At 54.4% G+C, this 22,665-nt stretch overlaps 1 protein-coding gene across 9 annotated transcripts in view; it reads left to right on the top strand.

Annotated features, from left to right (window-relative positions):
• Window positions 1–22,665, top strand: part of AK8 (adenylate kinase 8) — a 106,155-nt gene that overhangs the window by 59,017 nt on the left and 24,473 nt on the right. For 5 of the 9 annotated variants that reach the window (XM_039862956.1, XM_039862954.1, XM_039862955.1 and 2 more), the window contains one exon: window positions 7,002–7,143. The exons of 1 other annotated variant lie outside the window; for it this stretch is intronic. In XM_039862956.1, the coding sequence (XP_039718890.1) occupies window positions 7,002–7,143 (142 nt within the window). Of the gene's footprint in view, window positions 1–7,001; window positions 7,144–15,892; window positions 16,111–16,216; window positions 16,402–21,199; window positions 21,270–22,665 lie in introns of those variants that run through there. 3 more of the 9 variants (XM_039862953.1, XM_039862960.1, XM_039862959.1) reach the window with 3 other exon arrangements.

The raw sequence follows: 22,665 nt of genomic DNA, 5'->3' as shown, positions 1-22,665 counted from the left end.
GTATGGGGTGTGTGTGGGGGTGTGTGGGTTTCTGAGTGTGTGCAGAGGTGTGTGCAGGGAGCGTGCAGGGCCGTGTGGCGAGACGCTCAGCCTCTGACTTGCCCTGGCGTGGTAGGAGCGTTACGAGGCTCTCTGGGGTCGTCAGCCAACTTTGGCTCTTTCTCAGCTTTAAGCTCCTGCGGAGGGAGCTACTTCCTTTTCTCCACTTTAGTCCCAGCCTTTCTGGGTCAGCTCCAGCAGCCGGCACCGTGGAGCTCATCCCTCCCTGGGGCCCTAACTGGTGGGCGGCATGCAGGAATGCGGGCGTGGACAGCAGGAGGGCCGAGGCGGGGCGAGGCAGGGCTGGAGCGAGAGTCCCTTCTGCCCTCAGCCAGGAGCTGCCCCAGGTGACCCGTCCGGACCCTCCCTCCCTTCTACTCGTCAGCTCTGGGATGAGGGAGCCTGCGGCGGGGGAGGTGGGGGCAGGACTCTAAAACAGGAACCAGAGGGCGGGCCGGGTGTCCTGGGTGGGGCAGGGGACCTGGCAGGGTCCCTGTGGGGCCTGGGCGCCTCTCACCTGTGACCATGCTCCTGTCCACCCCCGTGCCAAGCACACCCACCCGGCCGGCAGAAAACAAACGGGTTGAGATTCTAACGACCTCGAGGGCAAAGCGAGGACCGCCACCTTTTATGGAAGATTCCGAGAAAGAAAAAAACCCCAAACCACGTGGAGTGGCTTTATGGAATAATAGGACGTTCCTGTCTTGCATTTTGCTAAATTTAGGGTTGATAGGACAGCCGGAGAGGTAGCCCTTGGCAGCAGCCTGTGCAGGGCTGAGATGTTAACTGTCAAGTCCAGGAATCCTGCCCGAGGCACCTGCGTCGATGGAGAAAGACTTTAGACCTCACCGAAAATCTGTCTGAGCAGAGGATGAAGGGCGAATGGACAGCATTATCAAGGAGACGTCAGACTCCGGGCAGAACACAGCGGGCCAGACCTGCCGCGAGGAAGCTGCGTTTTTGCTCAATAGGCTGGTCAGACCTCGGCGGGAAATGTGAGTCAGTGGCCTGCAGGAAGAGGAGGAGGCGGCAAATCCCGGGCGCAGAGCAGAAAGCCTGCTGCGGGCGACTCGGGCAGCCGGGGCAGGGTCTTGGGGCTTCACCCTTCAGCGGCTGGGGAGGGACGCTCGCTGGCAAGGTCGGTGGCCTTGGAAGGAGGCGGGTCAGGGAGTTTCCCAGTCCCCTTCACCTAGACCTTATGGGGGTCACAGAGGAGACCACTAGCGTTCCAGAGCCTTCTGTGCTGAGAGAGGATCCCGGAGCCTGCCTGGCCTCGCACCCCGCCCCAGGCCCTGGGGAGGCGCAGTCCCCTTGGCTCTCCCAGGGTTACCCGAGGGGGCGGGTCTGGGCAAACGCCCCGCCCATGACGCCAGGTCCAGGGCAGCGCTTCCAGGGAGTGGGGGGAGGGACAGAAGACAAAGGCCCACCCAGCAGCCAGGGCCCCCAAGTTAGAGCCACGTACGGGGCTCAAGGATGGCCAGCCTTCTGGGGAGATCTCATCCTTTGTCTCTTTGAAAAGCTCTCTCTCAGTGGCTGTTTCAACCTCGTTTAGGCATTTAAATAGTTTCCTTTTTTAAAAAATATATATACCTTTAAATGCAAGGCTTTCGACATGTATAAAAAGTGGAGAGAATAAAATCATGAGCCTGCACGGAGCCATGCCCAGTATAAGGAACCCCCTCGTGCGCGTGGGCCCCCCGCCCCCGTGTCCAGAACCCACTCGCAAGACACCTCCCAACAGGACCATTTTGAAACAAATCCCAGCTGTCAACACGTATCCTCTTGATGCCTCTTTAATTCGTGGGTAGGTGCGGTGTAGACGAAGGGGATGCCGAGGGCAGGACCCCCAAGAGCGGGGCCTCCCACGGTGATCTTCCATCTCGGGGGACCGTCCTCCAGTTCCCCGTGCATGAGCATTTAAGGAACCAAAGAGCCTTTCGGTTTTTGGAAATGGTACTTGTTCATTCATTCATTCATTCATCCAGAGTGTGTGTTAAGTGTCCGCCGTGTGCCAGGGGCAATGTCGGGTGCTGGGGTAGGGCAGTGAGCCTGACTTTATGGGGGTCCCTGATTTTGGTGGGTGGGGCGAGCGTGGAAAGACAGGTATTAATAAAAACAGCGCCAGTTATTACCGCGTCACGACCGTCTGCCCTCCCGGGGGGCAGTGCTTACCTGAGCCCCGGTTTCCTGGCGCTCTGGCGGCGGGAGGCCTGGTCGGGCTTCGGCTCCATGTCGGAACCAGTGTGAGCCTTCGCCTCCTTCCCCAGCCTTCCAGAAAGGTGCCTTTCCCTGCTCCAAAGACCTCAGCACTTCCTACATCCCACATCTGTGACTTTCCTGCTGGGATGGTGCTGACACGTGCCCTGGTCCCGACTCCAGGACCCTGAGCCCCATGATGGATTGGGTCTAATTCTTGGGGCACCAGTGGAGGCCGCTCTCTCTCTCTCTTGCTCTCATTCTCTCTCTCTCTCTCTCTCTCTCTCTCGTGCATGCACGTGTGTGTGGTGCGTATGCTGTGTACGTGTGGCTATATGTTTAAATTACGTCATACAAGTCATTTACGGACCGTTTTCCCATTTGACATTCTGTCATAGATTTCACTCCAAGTTAACATTAATAGAAATGATTTTTAAGTTACATAACGTTTCACAGATGGAGCATTCTTTACTTCACCTGTGCACCCCGACGGACACTGCAGATCGCGCCCAGTTGTCACCATCGTGAACAGCGCTGGAATGAGCGTCTTCATGCATGCACCTTCTCTCGTCTGTGCTTTATACCTCAGGTGTAGATTCTCACAAATAGGATTGGTGGGTCAAAAGGTGTGTACATTTCAACTCTTGATGAAAATTGAGAAACTGCTTCTGGAAGTCTTTGCCAACTTAACAGGCCCCCGCTCCCCACACAGCGCCCCCGGCCATAAAACGTCTCTGAGTTTCTATCTGGTCCCCTGTTCCTCCTGAGAGTCAGATGTTTCCCCGGCCGAGAAAGAGGCTGGCTAGGACAGGTCACATAAGCCACAACCTTCTGGGGCCTTAGTTTCTCAGCTTTGAAATGAAGGAGGTCAGTGGGTGACCGTCCAGGCCCTGCGCGCTCTGGGTCACCAGGGCGCCGAGCCCCGTGAGCAGCCCGCTGGTGCGGGAGAAAGCCGGGGCTGGGCCGCCCCGCCTCGCAGGAGTGCGACTGCTTCCACGCAAGACGCGGCTGCTGTGGAAACCCGTCAGGAACCAGTGGCCCCTCGAACAGCCGAGGCCCGGACGGGCCCAGCGGACCACTAGGCAGCAAGCGGATCACCCGCTGGGCCTCCGCTGCCGAGGACAAGCCACTTCCAGGCCACGTCACTCTCCCCAAGTCAGAGTCAAGCTCAGATGTCGGACTTCGTGCTCGTCATTGAAGGGTCCTGTATTCTTGCCAGTGGCTTCATCATCGCCATCCGATGGGACCCTGCACAGACTTTTAGAAAGAACTCAAATTGATGGCCGGAATCGACCGTGAGTCGTCTGCAGAGCCCACAGCAGCCAGGGACGCAGGTGTCACAGAGGAGGACGCTGACGTTCAGGGAGGTCCCATGGCTGTCAGGCGGAGCCTTTAAGGAAGGAATTCAGGGAAGCCCAGAGTTGAGTTTTCTGGGTTTTAGTCTAAGGAGCTCTCGTTAAAAGCAGCTGCATCGCAGCCCCGGAACCCCAGCCTCCGGCAGCAGCCCGCCCACCGTCCCGGGGTGCAGAGGGAGAGACGGGCGTCCAGAGTCTCGACGCTGTCGGGCAGGACTGGGACACGAGAGGGACGCGAAGAGCTCTCGGAACCTCAGCCGGCCTCCCACGCACGGGCACTGCCGGAAGCTGATGGCATCTCTCAGGGGCCCAGGACTCCCGAGGACCTGAAGGGCACTGTGCTTATGGGGTCAGCAAAAGACGCTTTGTTTTTTCATAGAAACTTGGAAAGCTGGTGCTCTTAGCAGCTGATTTTTATTTGGGGGTCCTCAGCCCGAGCTTTACGGGAAGGTCCATTTCTGCTCTGGGAGCCCGCGGTGGCCGCTCAGAAACCAGTGCTGTGTTAGCCACATCCCTGGTACCTGGGACCCCAAGTCCGGACTCCGTTGGCTGATCCCAGAAAATGAGCTTCCCATGTGCAAATGCAGATCCTGAGATCCGCATTAACCTCGTGTGTTCATTGAATAAATCTGCAGCAAGGGCCAACGTACGTCCCTTCCCAGATGGCCTGGTGTGGCCTGAATCCCCTTCCTCCAGAAGACCTGGCGGTGCCTCCCTACCCCCACTTCCCGCAGAGCCCTCTGCTCCGACCACGCTGGCCCTTCCTCTGTTCCCTGACCGTGGCGAGGTCATGGCAGCCCGGGGCCTTTGCCCTGGCCGTCCGCTCGGCTGGGACACTCCTCCCCAGGTCTTCACGTGGCTGGACACGCCGTTCAGACCCCAGCCAGACGCGACCTCCCATCGCTTAGTGTGTTTCTTTGCAGTGTTTGTGACTGTCTGAAATGGTTACTCGCCTGCGTTTGCCTGTCGCCCCGGCTGGAACGTAGCGGCAGGAGGGCAGGGCCCTTGGCTTCTTGCTCGCTGTGTAGCGCGGTGTCGTGTGGCAGAGCCTGGCACAGCACGAGCGCTCAATGACTGTCCCTTGAATGAATCACTGGGAAAGGCTGACCTCTGTATTAGTCTCTTATTTAGGTGAAAATATCCGTAAACGTTTGGAGAATAACTGGATCAGAAAGCTCTACGGCAGATTCTTAGCCATGTTGTTTTTAATCTGTTTTCATCCTGACAGATGACGCGCGGTTTGTGGGTCAGAGGGCAGACCTGTTACTCATTCAGGCAGTGATCTCAGCGCTGGTTCTCCACGCCCCAATTCCTCAGGGCGATGTGGGGACACGTGCACCGGGGTGTCGCACAGGGCAGGAGTCCTAAAATCATGACCCGGGGCTTGTAGAGGGCAGCGGGGCCCAGCCCTGGCAAGAACAACTCCTGGGGGTCAGCGGGGCCCACCAGGCTTACAGCCCCTGGAATGCGAACAACAGGCCGGGGACAGAGCCCCCTCAAGCCCTCCGCGGGCCTTTGTCTTTAACCGCCCAGGCTTGTTTGGGGTGGGCCAGCCTTCATCGGAGGAGCCAGCGGCCTGTGCTCAGAACAGCCTACCCCTGGGGGAATCATGAGAAGATTCATAGAATCTTGTTGCCCAACACACATCTCCTGAATCAAAAAGTACCAACCCCCATCTTCGAGCGGCTCCCACCTGCCCGGAACTTTGTATGCAGCATGGACCCCATGGCGACAGAGCCTGTCACCCTCTCTTGGCGGATGAGGGAGTTGAGACTCAGAGAGGGTGAGGGACCCACCAGAGGTCCGTCGGCAGTAAGGGCAGGGCTGAGACGGGGCCTGGGATGTGTTCGCACACTGAGCCCGTGTTCTCTGTCACCTGGGCAACTCGGGCTGGTCAAGTCGAAGGGACACTTTCGCAAAGAGAAACGTCATGTTTTTCTTCCATACCTACCACGGGCACTGTGTCAATCATGGAAAAATAAGATGGACGTGGTCTTTCGTCCCCATGGAACCCACCTTCCTTTGTGAGAGGCAGACATTACACAGGAAACTAGCCAGGGACGCAGGTGCTGACGTGGTGGGGGCCATCTCGGAGGGGATGTTCTCTGGGGCCCGAAAGCTGAGTCCAAGGCTGGCCCAGCCCGGCGGGAGGGACGGGCGTCCTGGATGGAGGGGTCTGAGCGTGCTGGTGAGTCGAAGGCCTAGGGCAGAGCCGCCTGGACAGGAGGCGGAGTGGGACCTCGGGAGCCCAGTTGGCCGTGGGGGAGGGGCTGCTCCTACTGCCCCCCCGGCACTGGGCCTCACAGCAGGTCTGGTCGGGAAGAGGCCTGTTAGCTGAGCCGACGTCTCCCTCACGTTAAGTAGCCGACTGTTCTCATCCCCCGCCCAGGTCCCTCTTCTGTTCTTTCCTGGACAAGAGGCTGAAAGACGAGAGAAAGAACAACTCTAGGGCAAGTGACTTGGAGCGGGTTTTCTGGCTCTTTGGTGACAGGGGTGTCCCCCAGCACGTCGCGGTCGTGGAGGGAAGCCGGCATCGGTGGTCTTCCTGTGCCTCTCCCTGCCGCGTCCACCTGGCTGTCAGGCCGGGGGCCTTTGGGAAGGTCTCACCTGTGCGCATTAGGGCCACTTGCCTGACCCCCCGATGTGGTAGCTGGGAAACCAGGTGTCCCCAGAGAAGCCACCAAACGCTCCCTCACTGCTCTGGGAGACCAGCCCGTCGTGGGGCCACGTCCACGGCAGACAGCGGTGCTATTTACCGAGTATTTCTGGGAAAATGAGTGCAAAGCGCAGGAAACGCAGTGCAAATTGCTACATAGGACATTTAATGAGTCTGAGAGGAGAGAGATGAATTTCAGGAAAATGTCAATTGTGCTATGTAAACGAGAGGCTTCTCCGTAAGACTTTATTTCGGTCTCTGGTTACAAGTAGAGCTGAGACCCTTAAGAGCTTCGATGCTGCACATCAGAGGCGCGAGGTGGCTGTGGCTCGGAGGTTGGCAGAGAGCCCCCGGCCCCCACGTGGCCCATTCAAGGAGCACGGAGCTGGGGCTGGTGCACGTCCGTGATGAGGCTTTTGCTGCAAAAACTGGATTCTCGGGCGGGGGCGGGGGGCAGGACTATCCCACTGCCAATGGGTGTGGTTATCTTGTCAAGGTCAGGGAAAGATCAAGGTCAAGGTCACCCTTGTCCCATCTCAGGCAGCCACATTCTTCTTGTCACCAAGACCATGGAGGGACCTGGAAAAGGGCAGCCAGAGTCTTGTCCACTTAAACCCGACTCTTCCCTAGTTCAACTCATGGTCAAGTACAGTTGGGAAGCCCACAGGCCATGGAGCCTGCTGCACGTTCCCATTGGGTCAGGAGATGTGCCCAGGACGGCAGAGTCTCGATCTCTTGTCTCCCTTTGTCTGCAGTCCCTGACGGCATCATCATGAAGGTGCTGGGCGATCGCCTGACCCAGCACGACTGCATCCAGAAAGGGTGGGTGATGTACGGCTTCCCCCGGGACCTGGACCAGGCGCACATGCTGAACACCCTGGAGTACAAGCCCAACAGGTGAGCTCTCCTCGTCCGGCCGGGCCCACACCTGCGCCGCCTCCAGGGCCTCGGCCGACGAGACCCACCCGGCAGCTTCCAGTGTACAAGAGCCTTCGCTTGTTTCTGACGTAGAGCGTCTCACCCATCCCCATTCCCGGCCACCACCCCATTTGTCCTATGAACTTGGAGGCTTTGTCACCTGGCTGGACCTGAACTTCCCCACCTGTAAAATGACAGTGCATACGAACAGTCTTCCCTTCCTCATGGGGTTGTCGTGCGATCGACTGAGATTTTCTTCTACTATTTTTACAGTTTTGTTTTTTACATCGAAGTCTTGGATGCCCGTGACGTTTATTTTGACATGGATATGCAGTCTAATTCTTTTCCCCCAGATGGTTAGCCATTTGTTCCAAAACAATGTCGATTCTTGTTGAACGTACTGTCCTTCCTTCACTAACTTGAACTTGAGAGCACAGCGCAATCATGGCCATTGTGGAAATAAACAAAGACCACCCCAGTGAAAACGAGCAAAGGCTATTACGTCAGAGTTTGCTGACAGGGGTGTCGCACGCCTCCTCCCTTTTGGCAGTGACTCGAAGGCAGGCAGAGGATCAGGAGAGCATTCTAGGGGAAAAAGGAAACAGTTTGGGGTACCCTGATGGAGACTGCAGATCCCGGGGGGAGGACTGAGGTAGCCAATTAGAAGTGGGGTGTCCTACATGCTTGGTTAGGGGAGCGTATTTGAAGACGTTTTCATTCTAAACTTCTATATTCTTGCATATTAGAGAATGTCTTTCTGTTATCTTTATTTGTAAACACCTAGCAAAGTAGAGAATTCTTTGGGCCCATTCCTTACCCCTCAGCGTCCCGGATCGGTTCTGTACTGTCCCTCTGACACCTCTAGGGTTGCAGCAATGTCTGAGGTTGTATCCCATTATAAATAATTTGCCTCCTCTGTCTGGATGCTCATAGAATGTCTGCCTGCCTGTCTGTCTGTTTGTCTGTCTGTTTATTTACATTCAGCAGGCCTCGTCTCGGTCTCGGTTCTCTTAATTACTTTCTGTGGAACATTATGAATCTTTTCTGGTGACATTATTTTGGGAGAACTTTCTTGTAGTACACAATTCATATTTTTCTGGTTCCTTCGCTCAGAGTTCTTATTCAGGAAGACCGATTATGTGTGCGTGTTGGATATTTATCATCTGTTTCTCGTAATGACGACTTTTTTCTAGCAGCTTTTATCTTTTTCCTTTTCTGTATTATTTTCTCAAATCCGTCCGGCATGATAACTTTATTTTCTCTCGTATTTATTTCTCGTGGCTTCTAATTTATTTTTCATTTCATGCTTTTATGTTTCCCTTAATTTTTTCCCCCTAACTTTGTCAGCTTTCTTTCATCTTTCTTACTTTATCTCATCACCTTTTCTTTGACTTTTTAAATATCAGAGGCTGTTCTCTCTAAATTATTTTGAGCACATTGATAAGGCTTTATCTAAAATATTATCTTTCCTGGAATAATTCTTTCAGGCAGTGGTCATTGTCTCTCTGTCTCTGTCTCTGTCTCTCTCTCTCTCTGTCTCTGTCTCTCTTTTTTATTTTAGGACTCTTTTTTGGTAACGTCTATACCTGAGTCCCAAGATGGATACATTTTGCAAATCATTTGTCTTCGAATAGGCCTGTCGTTTGTCTAAGCATAGCGCGAGCTGGTATGTCAGTATTCTATGGCTGCTGTAATGAATCGCCACAAACTTGGTGGCTTGAAGGACCCAGCGTACTGTCTTACAATTCAGTGAGGCTAAAATCGGTATGTCTGCAGGGCCGCCTTCCTTTCCGGAAGCTCTCAGAAGAATCTGTTTCCTTGCCTTTTCCAGCTTCTAGAGATTGCCCATTCCTTGGGTCAGGGTCCCCTATCTCCAGGGTCAGCGATGCTGGGACACACTGACCCTCTGTAGTCACGCCTCCCTCTGACCAGAGCTGGGAACGGTTCTCAGATTTTAAGAACCCGGGCAGGAGGGGTGGGGGACACCTAATGAAGCCACATCAGCATCCTGAGCGTAATTGCATCTGCAAAGCCCCTCTGGCCCTGTAAAGAACCGATTCACAGATTCTGGGGATTAGGAGGCGGGCCTCTTGGCGGGAATGTTATGGTGCCCTCCACCCTCGGGTCCTCCCAAACCGTCTTAACTTCTATCCCTGGAGTCAGGGCTGGAGAGCTTCCTGCTGGGGGCCCCACAGGCCCCAGAGCTTCCTGTCGTACACTCGGGTGGTGGCCGAGTTTCCAGGGGCCTCAGCCCCAGAGGCCCGGTCCACCCTTCATTCCCGGTAACGTATCAGACTCCGGCGTCAGCAGTTAGCGTCTGTGCGAACCCCTCACCCACTTGAAGGAGAAAGACGGGGAAATGCAGAACAAACCACCCCCAGGGAAGCCTGTGGGACAAGTGTGGGGGGGGGTGTGCCCAGTGCTCATTTTTCCAGAACCCCTCAACCCCAAGGGCAAAACACCTACCATTGATCGCCTCAATTTCACCCCCCACGCTAATCTCTGCCAGGACTGTGAGCCCAGCGGGAGACCCCGGGTTCATTCAAAGGCGGACCGGGAAGAGGAGTCCAGACGGGAGAGCCTTCGATGGAGGGCCGGCTTGCAAGGGAATGGAGTAAAAAAATCAATTTCTAAAGACTTGGTAAATAATGCCAATTTAATTTATTTGACCCTCGGGCAGAGGACAGGCAGGGGAGAGAAGGTGTTTGCTTACGATGCAGATTGACTCGCATGCCGCTGTTTCCTGCCCGTGCCTATTTCTCGCCCATCCCTGGGGTGTATTTTCTCCCCTCCCTCATCTCCGACTGGTTCGTTTCCTCCAGCTTTGTGTTCACTTCCACGTTTTAATGATTCATTCCGAAAGTCATGTTAGCCGTAAACCTTCAAGTCCAGATACGGGCTTAGGAAGAGACATACCCTAAAAGGAGCCCACCGAGCACTGGGCTGGGTACCAGGGCTGGAGCCCGGGCTCTGTCACGATGCCAGTTATACAGCACCCTGGCTGCGGTGTTCTGCTTCAGACACGACGAGGAAATCTTGACAGAATTATAGTCTAGAAATCAATCTGGGAATACGATACGGAAATCTATAATTCAGATATGAAAACAATCTGCAGAGGCTCTTGTTTTAGGAGGGTTGGATGAAATGAGATTAAAATAAATTTACATATATATCAATTTTATTATGAAAATATCGTCGCACTAGTAAATAGAATTATTGGGGAAGGGCGAGCCGCTCTGTGTATTGGATACAGAAATAGACCTCTTCGGTTTATCAGAAAGCAAAGTTATTCTCTCCTTGTCAGATATAAATCTCTTCTTAGATTTATAGCTAATATATAGCTAATAAATGGGCGGTGTTTTGCTTGACTCCTGCCGCATAAACCCACGGTGGGTAATGCTAAATTATTTCCCTTTGAGCAACATCAGTCTCTTGATCCCAACATCACACGGAGGGAGAAGCAGATGAGGGAATCGATGTGTCAAAAAGAAGGAGAAAAAGTTATTTGAGAACAAATACAATGGGCTATAAAGTTTGTTAAAAACGTAATAATAATAGTGAAAAAATTAAAAAGGGAGAAGAAGAAAGAAACAAAGAGAGAACTATCCAGGGCTACACCCGGAGACCCACCCTGTGCCTGGCTGCGAAATAATTCATCTCATGCTGCAAGTTTGTAGCCTGGCATTTTCTTTTAAAATTAATGTTTGCTCTAGAGAAGGGAGCACAGGGTTCTGACTGATGTCGGGAAGTTTGCAGCGCATCAGACAGACTGGATGTTTTCTTTCTTTCTTTCTTTCTTTCTTTCTTTCTTTCTTTCTCTTTTTTCTTTCTTTTTTGCGTCCTCCTTCCCCTCTGTGCTGCAAGGAGCCGCCGGGAAAGCCACGGCCTTGACCCTCCTCCCGCTGGCTGCGGCATCGGGCTGGGCGGGGCGAGGTCTAGGTTACGTTCCACCGCCCGGGCCCGGTCAGAGCCGCTGCCCCTGCTGCTCCGTGTCTCAGAAATCCCTGGGGAAGAGGGCTGAGCCGGTGGCCGTGGAATTCAGCAGAGCGGCTGCAGGATTTTATTAGCGTTGTGTTCTGTACTATATCGCTCTTTCTCCATTCCACCGATTCAGTTTCGGGACTGTGAGGAGGTCACCCAAGGGTGATCTTTTAGACGGGTTCATTTGTATCCCAGGTCATTTTGTGCAAATTGGGACATGCTCTGTAGGTTCCTGGGAGACTCGGTTTTGAATTTTTATTTATTATTCTTTCTTAAACTAGATGGTTGTGTGTCCCACACCCAGAGGAGCCCCGAGGGGGTTCGGTTGTCCCCGAGAAAGCAGTGACAGCTCTCTCCTTACTGCGTTTGGCTCCCAGTTGGTTCTGGGGCCATCGTTGGCTTTTGCTAAGCAGACAACCCTTTCCTCCGAGGAGGGGATGCAGGCTGGCCAACACGGCCCCCGCCGGGAGGGTGGGGGGCAAGCCCGGCCCCTCCACGCAGGCGGGTCTGGAAGATTCCCAGTTCCAGGCCCTTGAAGCCAGCCCTGGTGGCCCCGTCCCAGGCTGAGGCCGGCCCAGAATGTTCTGTCCAGGTTGCTCCTGGTGCTGACAGATGCCTTTCTCGCCTTCCTCCCTGGCTGTGCTCCGCCCCCGTTCTGCCTTGTTCCTGGGTGAGTCTCTGAGGTACTGTCTCTGCCCCATCATCTTTAACCATCATCCTCATCCTCATCCTCAAGAATGATGGTGCTACTGAGTGCCAATCACGCGCCCGCTTTACATGTCAGTTAATCCATTAGACCGCCCCAAAACGTAAGTCTGCTCAGTAAAAGGCGCCTGGGCTCCAGGAAGCTGGGTCCACTGTCCCTTGCCCCGGGCCTCGGGAGAGGGAGACCAGCCCTGATGGCAGCTCTTTGCCCTGTTCCTTTGTATCCTTTCCACAAAGCCGTTAACATTTATCCCTGCTCCCTGGCCAGCCGGCTTGAAAAAGCGACATTTTACCTCAGTTTTCTTATCTGCCAAATGGGACGTTAAGCTCTACTCTTTCAGCTTGACAGTACTACTGCCGTGGAAAGGAAATAAGTTACACGCTCATACCCCCTAAACAGATACAGTGCTGATTTGTCTACGTGTCAGAAGCGTGAACACATTACGACCATCACCCATGCCATTTCGAATTCCCGTTGCATAAAGAGTCTGAAATGGCAAACGCTCTCTGAAGGGACGAGCTAGGCAGTGTTTGCTACATCTGCCCGCCGTGGGTTGGTACACCTGCCATGTCATAGTCTCTAGTAGCTATCTGTCTGCTTTTCTTCCTTACAGAAGACCTTAAAGACTCTTGGAGTGGGGGTGGGATTGGGGAACCACCTGGCACGTGGCATAGGAGAAAGACCCTGAAATAGACAAAGACGAAATGGCCCTTTTGTCCAGGAGGACCGCATGGAGCCCGGCAAACTGGAAAATTGCGATCGGGGCATTTCACGATATCGATAAATTATTCTGCCGAATGCTGGTTTGCTTTCTTGATTTCAACTATGCTAAATTTAAACGATGGAACATTATGGTACATTACGCAAGTCAAAACCGAACTGGCATTTATGTGCCAGAGCTCTCTAATTTTTCTTTAAGCCCTTGTTGCTTTTTAGTTCCACATGACACTGTGTTTTCGGGGACAACACAATGAGACCCTTGGATAATGGCTTTGCCACCCCTCCTGCGCCCCAAAGTGAGAAGGATGCTGCTACCTCTTAAAAGGACAGCAGCAGGACCAAGGAAAGATTTAAATGCAAAACAGAGGATTTCTTGCCTCTCCCTCCCCCTCTCGCTCTTTTTTTATTACCACTTGGTCCTTCCAGGAAGCTCTGGTATTTCCGAGGCTGATCCTTACCGGATTAGGGATAATAAACAGCCCGTTAATGGAGGCCTGAACTAGGAAATGGAGTTGCCATCGGCGGCAGAACGCAGCGGCTGGCTGAGGTTAATAACTCCATTATTCCAGCTCTGGGCCACGCCGCCCGATGAGCAGCGTGTTAGCCTTCTCTTACTCCTCATTAATTGAGCTAATAGAACCCGGGTGACCCTGGCTTGCTGGCGTCATCCAGACGTGGGCTGGAATACATATCATGGACTGCGTGCCAACGGGGCTTTGTTTTTGGGAGAGAGGTCTTTCTCGAAGGTCGGTGAGCCGCAAGGCTCTTCCTGATGGCGGAGTCCCCACGCAGCCGTCTGCACCCAGGGACCCCAGGGCGCTCTGCGTGCGTCACATGAGGATGGTGCGGTGAGGGCCCGCTCCTTCCGTGGGCTCTTCTAGGCATAGGTTCCAAATGAACCTTGGAGGGGGTCGCCATCATCTTGACAAAGCGTCTGGGGTCGAGGGGGAAAGGGAGGCGTGGCACGTGCCGCGGGGGGAGCAGCGACAGGCCCTGGCCTTGTCCCTCCTGGTTGTCCTCTTTCGGCACCGGGCAGCCATCTGTCTCGGCCGTCCTTCCCCCGCCCCCAAGTCTCCTAATGGCTCTATGCATGTCGACAACAGTTTTGCCTTCTGCTCTCTGGGTAGGGGGTCCGAGGGCGCCCCTTCCACGGCTGAGCCTCAGTTTCCTTAACCGTCACATGGGGTCGCCGGTCCCTCACCCTTTGCTGGATTCGTGTGTGTACCTGCTGGGAAGATGCGTCTGGGCGGCATTCGTGCATTAGAAAATGTCCCATGCAGCCAAGATGGTGTCGTCAACAGATGAAAAGCCGAACCCGGTTATGAGGCTCTCGGTGCTTCGGTCGCCTCGAGTGACACGTTCAGGACACCGGGGGGAGGATTAGGTGAGATGGTGCGGGGAGGTCCCTGGCACAGAGCTCGGTGTCACCAGCGGCTCCATATGCGAGAACCTCGTGAATTCCTGTCCTTGAAGGTCAGAGCTTCTGGAAATCAGGTCAGCCCAGTTCCGGCCGCAAGGCTTTGCGGCCCAGGCTGGGCCCTCGGCCTCTCCCAGCAGATTCCTTGTTCCCCTGGTGGCTCGTGGGGCAGGCGAACGATTCTGCAGACAGACAAGATCGCACCTGTATCGGGTGCCACAGGGCCGGACTGGTGGGGACGTCTTGGCGCTGGACTAGCCCGGCACGTGGTGTGGGAGCCAGGATGTCATCATCCGTCCCTGTTGTTTTATAAGACTTAGACTCTTTTCTTAATTTTTTTATTTTATTAGTTTCAAGTATACATCACATCGGTCGGACATTTATGTCGTTTATGAAACGATCCCCCCGATTGCTCCTTCTCTCCCCTGGCTCTCCACCTAGCCATGACCTCACTGCTGACCGCATTCCCTATGCCGTGCTCCCATCCCCGTGACCCTCTGTCGACTACTAGTTTGTACTTTGCGACCCTTCGCCCCTTCCTCCCGGCCCTGGGACACAACGCAGTGATGCTCAGAGAGATGAAAGGCAGGACTCTTTCGAGAGGCGGCTGACAGGCCTGGGTGTGTCAGAAGTTGCACCTGGGGACAGGGTTATAGCCGCTGAGCTGTGGAAGGCAAGGGTGGGGGTTAGTAGGTTTTGCAGGCTCTCTGTGGATTGGCTAATTGAAATAATTTCGGGGGCTCCGTGGCATAGAGCCTGTCCCCCGGCAGGGCGTGGGAGCCCCATGCGGGTCGCGGTCAGAGTGGGGGCTTAGCAAAGTGCCGGAGAAGGGGGACCGAGAGTTCCCAGCCATGACTTAGAAACTGGCTCGGTCTCCATCGCGCTCCTCCGTGCCACTGACGCCCTGTGACGGCACACGCTGACGTGGCTCTGTGTGCACCTGCTGTGCTTCGTTGTAGGGAAAAGAAATATGAGCAAGTGATGGACTTTGGCAGCCCACCCCCCGGGGTCGGAGGGGAGGTGTGGCAGGGGTGCCCAGATGGATGGGGGGGTCGCTGGGCCTGGAGTTCAGAGGAGGGGTGCCTGGAGCCCAAGGGCGTGGCCACTAAGGTGGTAATTGTCACTCAGCCCACGGCCCCTGAAGCGGTGGCATTTGAATCTTTCAGTACATAAGAGCTGAAGTGGGAAAGGAACATTGTCCCTTTTTTTTTTTTCCTGCCTTGAGACTGTTCATATTTCACCACCGATTTCCAATGTTTGTGTAAGAAAAAGTCTAGAGAGGACGAGTCTGAGCAAACGTGGAAGGTCGGCGCTGCTTTCTTCCCGGGTTAAAACCTAGTCCCGCCTGTCTGCGACTGGGTTCGCATCTGTCTTTGAGAGCATAGGAGCAATTACTTTTGAAGCCATGACATCAGACACGTGCATTACCTCTGCCCTCTTCGCCTGCAGCCGCGAGGATCTTTCGAGTCTAACAGGACGGTGAATTCCCAGACAGCGAGCGAGCCCCGGCCACCCAGGCTGACTCCGCTGTCCCAGATGGGGGCAGCCGGGGACTCAGGAGGCGGCTGCAGGGTGTGCGAGCCCTCGACACTTGCAGGGTGCCCCCCAGGGGTGGGCTGGGTGCGAGGGCCTGGGGTTCAGTCTTTAGGAAGCGAAAGGGCGCGTGGTATTTTCTGGGTGAGTCATTATGTTCCTTCAGGACCGACGCTCAGGGTTAGTTGCTTTATTAAACGTTGCAAAACTTAACCCTAATACGTTTCTGGGAGCACCCAGGCCAGCCCGCAGGGTTGGTCCGAGTTTCTTGCTGTCTCTGATGGTCCAGGAAAGATTTCCGGGCCCGTTCGCCACCCCCTACCCCGAGGATGCCATAACCTCTCTCAATTTCCACCCGATGCCCTTCACAGTCGGAAGATTCCCCTTTGTGCAAGACGCCCCCCTTCCCCCTTCGAGTTCATCCGGCCAGTTACACTTGGGCCTAAGCTGATGGCAAACGGGACAGTGGCCGCCCTCCCCGCCGCAGTACGAGATCCGGTGGAGACTGACAGGTGGCCTTTAGCAGGACGAGCCCAGGGTGGCTGGCATTTGCGTCCGGCTCCGGTGCAGATGCCCCCATTTTCGGCGGGTGCGACGCTCGACCCTGAACTTAAATTCATCTCCCCGAGAAAAGCAAGAGGACAGAGATGCCGAGATGACTTGGAGAAATCATATTTGTTTTTCTTTACCCGCAGGAGACTTTGGGACACGTCAGCGTGCGCTGCAATTTTCCACCCTCCTCAGAGGCATAAATAAAGCGCTGAACCGTTGACCCCCGCACTGTGCTTTAAAAGCTTGGGCCTCTGCCAGATTCAGGTGGCAGGTGTCTAAAAGCTAGACGCTCTCCTTCCTAAATATCACGGACATTTTTTAATTAAAAAAAAATTTTTTTTAAAGTCTCCCACAAACAGAAGTTCAGCTTGACTTTTTCTGAGATTGTGAGACTCTGGGCAGAGCCTCCTTGCTGGCTTTGAGGTTTCTGCGGCTTTTAGACTCTGCCCCTTACCCCCCCGGGTGGCGTGTCAGACCCCCCTCCCCGCCCCATCCACGTGCCCCCCATGCGGCCACTGGGCAGAGCCTCCATCCGAGAGGCCCCTTTCTCTCCTGGGCCTTGGTCTCATGGAGCGTGAGTTCTAGATCCCAGGAAAGGACCGCGTGTGTCCAGAGAAGGCCCACCAGGCCTGGAGCTCCGCCTCCGCCAGGAAGCCCTCCCTGACGTCCGTGCTTGCTCTGCCCCTTCACAGGACCTCACAGGTTCTCGTGGCAGGAAGCGGATTAATAGTACAGTGGTGAAGCAAGAGGCCGTGGCACCCTGGCCTCGCCCCGTCCAGGCTGTGTGAGGCTGGCAGGTTTATCCTCTCTGAGCCTCGGGGTCCTCCTTTGCAAGTGCTGCCTGGTTCTGGGGGCGTAAAAGGAAACAGGCTGAGACACTTGCCATCACATGGCCTGCCTTCCATTTTGGAGAGAAAAGCTATAAACAGCCAATAGATACTAGTATGTTGATTCTACAGAGAACAGTGACGCAGGATGAAGGGAAGTCACAGAGAGGTGGGGGCCGTAGGGAAGAGAACTATATGGTGAATCGTTAGCCCATAGAAGCTGGCCAGGGAAGGCCTTTCTGATAAGGGGACATTTGTGCAGAGGGGACACATCCTGGGAAGATCCGGGGAAGAGCGGTCCAGGCCTGGGGACAGCACGTGCAAAGGCCCTGAGGTGGGAATGGGCTTGGCAAGTTTAAGGGGCGTCATGGAGGCTGCTGCCCACGGGGCAGGGAGAGAGCGAGAGGTGACGTCAGAGGCAGATGGGGCTCCCAGGCCCTGGAGGACTGGGGCTTCTCCTCTGAGTCAGGCAGGAGCCACTGCGGGCGTTTGAGCAGATGAGTGATGGGTTCTAACTCATGTTTTAAAAGGATTACTCAGGCTGCTGGTGGGGAGTGGACTGTGGCAGAAGAAACAGGCAGGGCGCCACCGGCAGTAATCCAGCTGAGGGGCTCCGGTGCGCTGGCCCCTGGCGGCCGCCCTGAAGGCGCGAGTGGTCAGGCTCCGACTGCATTTTGAAGGTAGAGCAGACACAGTCGAAACTCTCAGATGAGCTGCAGGGCGTATGAGGAAGGTGAGCATCACAGAGGACTCCAGTGTTGGCCAGCGAATCGGGAAGGATGGCCACCTACCCATCGGGAGGAGGTGCGAGGAGCGGGTCTCTGGGAGGGACCGCCAGCTCGGTTTTGGACGTGAGGTTGAGACGCCCATCAGGAATCCGTCTGCTTGGGCCACCATAACTAAGCACCATGAAATTTATTTCCTCACGGTTCTGGAGGCTGGAAGTCCAAGATCAAGGTGTCGGCACAGCTGGTGTCTTCGGAGGCCCTCCTCTCTCCTTGGCCTCTGGCCGCCTCTTCACGTGGACTCTCCTCTACTCGTGCCCACGCCTCCCACTTTATAACACGCCGTTCGGACTGGGCCGGGGCCCACCCATGGGCCTCACGTAACTCCTTAAAGGCCCTGTCTCCAGATACAGCCACATTCTGAGGTGCTGGGGGTTAGAGCTTCAACACATGAGTTTTGGAGGATGCATTCAGCCCCTAGCAGCCTCTGTGGCACTTTGTCATGGCAGCTGGAGCAAACGCGTACAGCGTCCTAATAGGCATCTCAGTCTGACCCGCACGCCTGCCACGGTACAGCCAGGGCACGTGTCAAGGAGCCCAGGCTTCTCCCAGCCGCCCTCCCACTCCGTGGTTTCAGCCCTTGAAAATCAAACCCAGACGGCCCCTGCAAGCCATCCAGTACCACCTCCAAATTGCAGAGGCAGAATCTGAGGCCCCGAGAGGTGAATGGCCTTGCCTGGGGTCACCCAGTTCGGGGCTCCTGGCCCCAGGCTGGCCCTCGTCTGACTTGTTTAGCTCTGAAATGCCACATTCGTTTGCCTCATATCATCACTGGCAGGTGAGCGGCTCCCACCCCGCAGCCACGCCCCACACCTCGGGCCTTCCCGGACACCCTTTCCCTTTCACGCTTGCCCCCAAGTGGATGGGGACGGTGGACTGTGACTGCCCTTGTGCCTGGCCCACGTTCCGTCCTGTACGTTACCTAGATGCCCCTCCACGTGGAGCTCCGAGAGCGCCCCCAGCCCCGACAATGATTAGCCTTGTAAGACTAATGGACGAAACCGTGTCTAATCGCCCCTTCGAAGGCTCCCGATCATGCGATTCACATTCGGGGGCTATAAGCTAATGAGAGGAAGAGCCTCTCATTTGCATAGCATTAAGTTAATTGAGCTGCAAGCCGGGCGGATGGGGCGGCCACGGCGGGATTCTGTTTCTAAAAGGATCCTAATGACCAGAGAGGCCGATTCACCTGACAGCTTTATTAATTAACGGCGATCCATTACCTAGCAGCAGTGGGGGTGGCAGTGGGTAGAAAGGCTCGGGCTTCGTAAGAAACGGGAGATGGTGGCCCACCCAGCAGCTGGCAAACGCGTGACCACCTTGCAGAACCATTTTAGAAAAATCTGCCTTTAAAATCTTGCTGGAGCCCTCATTGTTACATGCTTCCCTCGTTGAGTCATTCCTTCCTCCCACATTCACCGGGTGTTCACCGAGCGTTCCAGGCTGGGGTCCCCGCCCTCAGCGGTGTTTAGGGTTTCATTTGGCTGCAGGCCCCCAGCTTCACCCAGATGTTTTGGATTCACCAGCTTCGGAGTCAGCCTCGGGGTTGGCGAATGTCAGCAGAGAACTTCAGACTTTGAAGAATCCTTAGAGATCATCAGTTCAAGTCTCTTATTTTTACCGCCCCTCCCCCGCCCCCGCAAAAATTGTTGCTTAGAGAGGCTGAAAGTCTGGAGGTTGATGTCACTTGGCAGGCTGGCTGGGGCTGGTGGCCTTGGCCGTGCCTGCAGAGCTGTCCTGCCTTGTCGGCACCTTCCTTGACCCCGGGGATTGTATCTTGAGTATTTAGATGTTATCCCCCCACCCCCCGCCCCCCAGGGAACTTGCCCAGAGCCCCTCCCACACCCTTCTCCCCTCACTGGCCCCTGAGCTTCCTTCTCCTTGTCTGTTTCCTTCCCAAGAGGGCAGGGACTGTATTGTGCTCGCCGTCTAATGGACAGACGAGTGAACCCACCGAAGACCCTTTAGAGTGGTGTGGCTGAGACTTAAACTGCTTCCCAGTGAGTCTGAAAACATGGGGTGTTTTTTAAACGAAAATAAAACCGCGTGTCCATCCTTACGTATCTTGCTTGTTCACTTAATAAAACATTGTGGACATCTTTCTTATTACGTAAAGCTATAATTCATTAACTGTTTGCATATGTTACACCGCAAACTATTACATGGAGATAGTTTATGCACACAATGACATAGTCCAGATGTATTGTAATGTATTTAAGTGTCTGTGGGCAGACATTTGTTTCCAGTTTTTTTCTTATTACAAACAATGCAGCAACAGGCATGCGCATACACACACACACACACGCATCTTTATGCATTTGTTTTAGTCATTTTCTTAGGAAAAATTAATAGAAATGGAATTGCTGAGCCAAAGGACATGCAAAATTAAAGTTACATTCATTTTTTAATTGAAAGGAGTCAGAGATCGAAGGAGTACAAATGGATATTCGGTGAAAGATAAATCTCAAAAGAGCAACTGAAATTAATGATCTGAGCCTCTGACTTAGGTTAGAAAAATAATAAACCCAGGAAAGAGATCACAGGGACAGAAATCAAGGGAGCAGAAAACGAAGTGACAGTGTCGCCAAAAGTTGGTTCTTTGATAAAAATTAATAAAATCCACACGTCTCTAGCAAGATTGATCAGTAAAAAAGAAAGTGCATAAACAAACAATATTTGGAATAAAAATGAGACACCTTCCTAGATAGAGCAGAGTTTACGAGGGTAAGGGAAATATTATGAACACCTTTGAGACAACAAATTTAGAGTCAGACAAGGTGGATCCATTCAGGGGGAAAAGCCTTACCAGTGCTGATGGCAGAGGAGACAGAAAATCCAAGCAGTCCTGTAGCTGTTAAGTACGCTGAGTCATCCGCGTAAAAGCTTCCCCTCCCCGACATTCCTGCGCAGCCCAACACGAAACCGACCTCCGACCACAGAGGGGACGCCGGCTGGGCCACCGCAGACCCACACAGCGGCCTTTCATCCAGCAGCAGAAGCGAATGAACTGCAGCCACACACACAGACAGTGAGGAATCTTAGGAAAATCGTGTTAAGTGGATAAGCAAGTTGTAAAGGAACATTCAGCATGATACCAAATAAGCAAGACTAAGCGATACTCACGCGCATTTTAAACAACATCACGATGGTGTTTCTCTGGCGAGTGAGCAGCGGCGGGGGGTCGGTGAGAACCATCCAGTGTTTCAGTATTGGTGTGACGCGTTTCTTCGGTGGGTTCACAGGGTTAGTTTAAGTTTTCTTCTCCCCAGAAGCGACCACCGTCCATAATTTATTGGGTGTCCTTTTAGGACATTTCTGTGCATCGGTAAGGAGATATAAATATGTGCATTTATTTTATGTAGAGAGAGACCTACTGCACAACTGCAAAAAGTAAAATCAGGTGCACGTCTTGATGTCACCTGCTCTTACGTTTTCTCTCAGCCGTGTATCTGGCAGTCTTTCGTAAGGACATTTAGGCTGTTCGCGTTTTTTCTCTCTGCAAACTGTGCTACAGTAAACATCCTGGACGTTCGGCTCCGCGGGCTCATGAGACCGTCTCTGCAGATTAAGACCCTAGACGTGGCCTTGCTGACTTGTGGGTGCATTTTTATTTTCAGTGGGCGCTAAGTGCCCAAGCGCTCCACATCCTACTGGTGAGGGTAAAGCACGTGTGACTGAAGGTGGCATGTCCTTGGGGAACAGTTGGGACACCCAAGGAACAAAGGCTTCGTTTAAGTTTAGGGGCGCCATGCTGCAGGGCTGCAGAGGCCACCTCGCTGGCAGCGTGACCGACGGCCCCGGCAGCTGCCCAGGTCTGTGGCCCAGTTGAGATGAATTGCCACGCACGTGCTCAAGCGATGGAAATGTTCGACGTCGCGGAATTTAAGTTTTAGAGAGCGTGTTATTTCCCCTTAGGATCAATGATGGATTTACAGCATGCCTAAATGTTTACTTCCGAGAGTGGTTTGCATTGCCCACAGCAGTTACTTTTTGATTTACAGGGTGAGTATTTAAGTAATGACAATTATTTCGATTTTTAGTGCTTTGAGCCTCTAGCCACAACTAAAACATGACAGGCTTATGAACGTAATGGCCGATCATAAAAGAAAGTCCTTCCCGTGAGACCCTGCTGCCTCCTTAACAAACCGAAGGCTGACGTGCCTCAGCGTGCTGCAGAGTGCAGGGTGGGTCCCCACCCAGCGCGATCCTGCATCTAGTTGCTGTCCCCACTTCTTCCTGGGTGCAAGCACCGGCGTGGGGCTGCCTCTGGAAGCGGGCCCACTCGATCTTCTGGGGCCCGACTGCTGGTGGCGGTGCCAGGGCATTTTCTAGAAGTAGTAGGTTTAGCGTCAAAAACATGAGTTTTGGAGTCCAAGAGACCTCCGTTTGGCTCCGCGTCAGTTGGCACTTAGTGAGCACGTGCTGTGAGCTGGGACAGTGACCAGGATGGACTGATGGGCTTACCCTTTGGGTGGGAGCCCCACTCAGAGCGGGGGACAGTACCGCGCCGTCCCGGTCAGCTCCGAGGCCGCGGACGCCTGGGAGGCTGGTGAGAACCGCGGGGAAGCGAAGCCGGTCCCAGCAGAGGGAGCAGCCGGCGAGGGCCCAGGGACAGGATGTGGCTCCACCTTCTCCCAGTCCCTTCGCCCCCCGGAGCCTCCACGCTTCATTCCTTCATCCGCAGCTTGGAACCGACAGCACAGGGCGCGGAGTCGCTCTTGGGTTCCAGGAGCTGAGTGTGTAATGACGGGCAATCGCGTAAGTGGATGAGCAGCGAGCCAGGGCAGCCGCCATTTCTGGTCCAGCTCCGTGAGCTGCTGTTCCTTCTGCGGCTCACAGGACTGGGTTCCCCAGCAGCCCGATGCTTCTACCCGAGTCGGTGCCGCTCGGCAGAGGGAAGGATGATCTTAGCGTATCATGTGTCTTTTCCTTTTGCCGTGAGATGACGGGCCCCCTGCCCCCGAGCAGGGTGGGTTGGTG

This window comes from Pteropus medius, unplaced genomic scaffold (genome assembly GCF_902729225.1).
Source record: "Pteropus medius unplaced genomic scaffold, Ma_sr-lr_union100, whole genome shotgun sequence".
Taxonomy (NCBI): domain Eukaryota; kingdom Metazoa; phylum Chordata; class Mammalia; order Chiroptera; family Pteropodidae; genus Pteropus; species Pteropus medius.
This window is presented reverse-complemented; position numbering and strand designations above follow the sequence as displayed.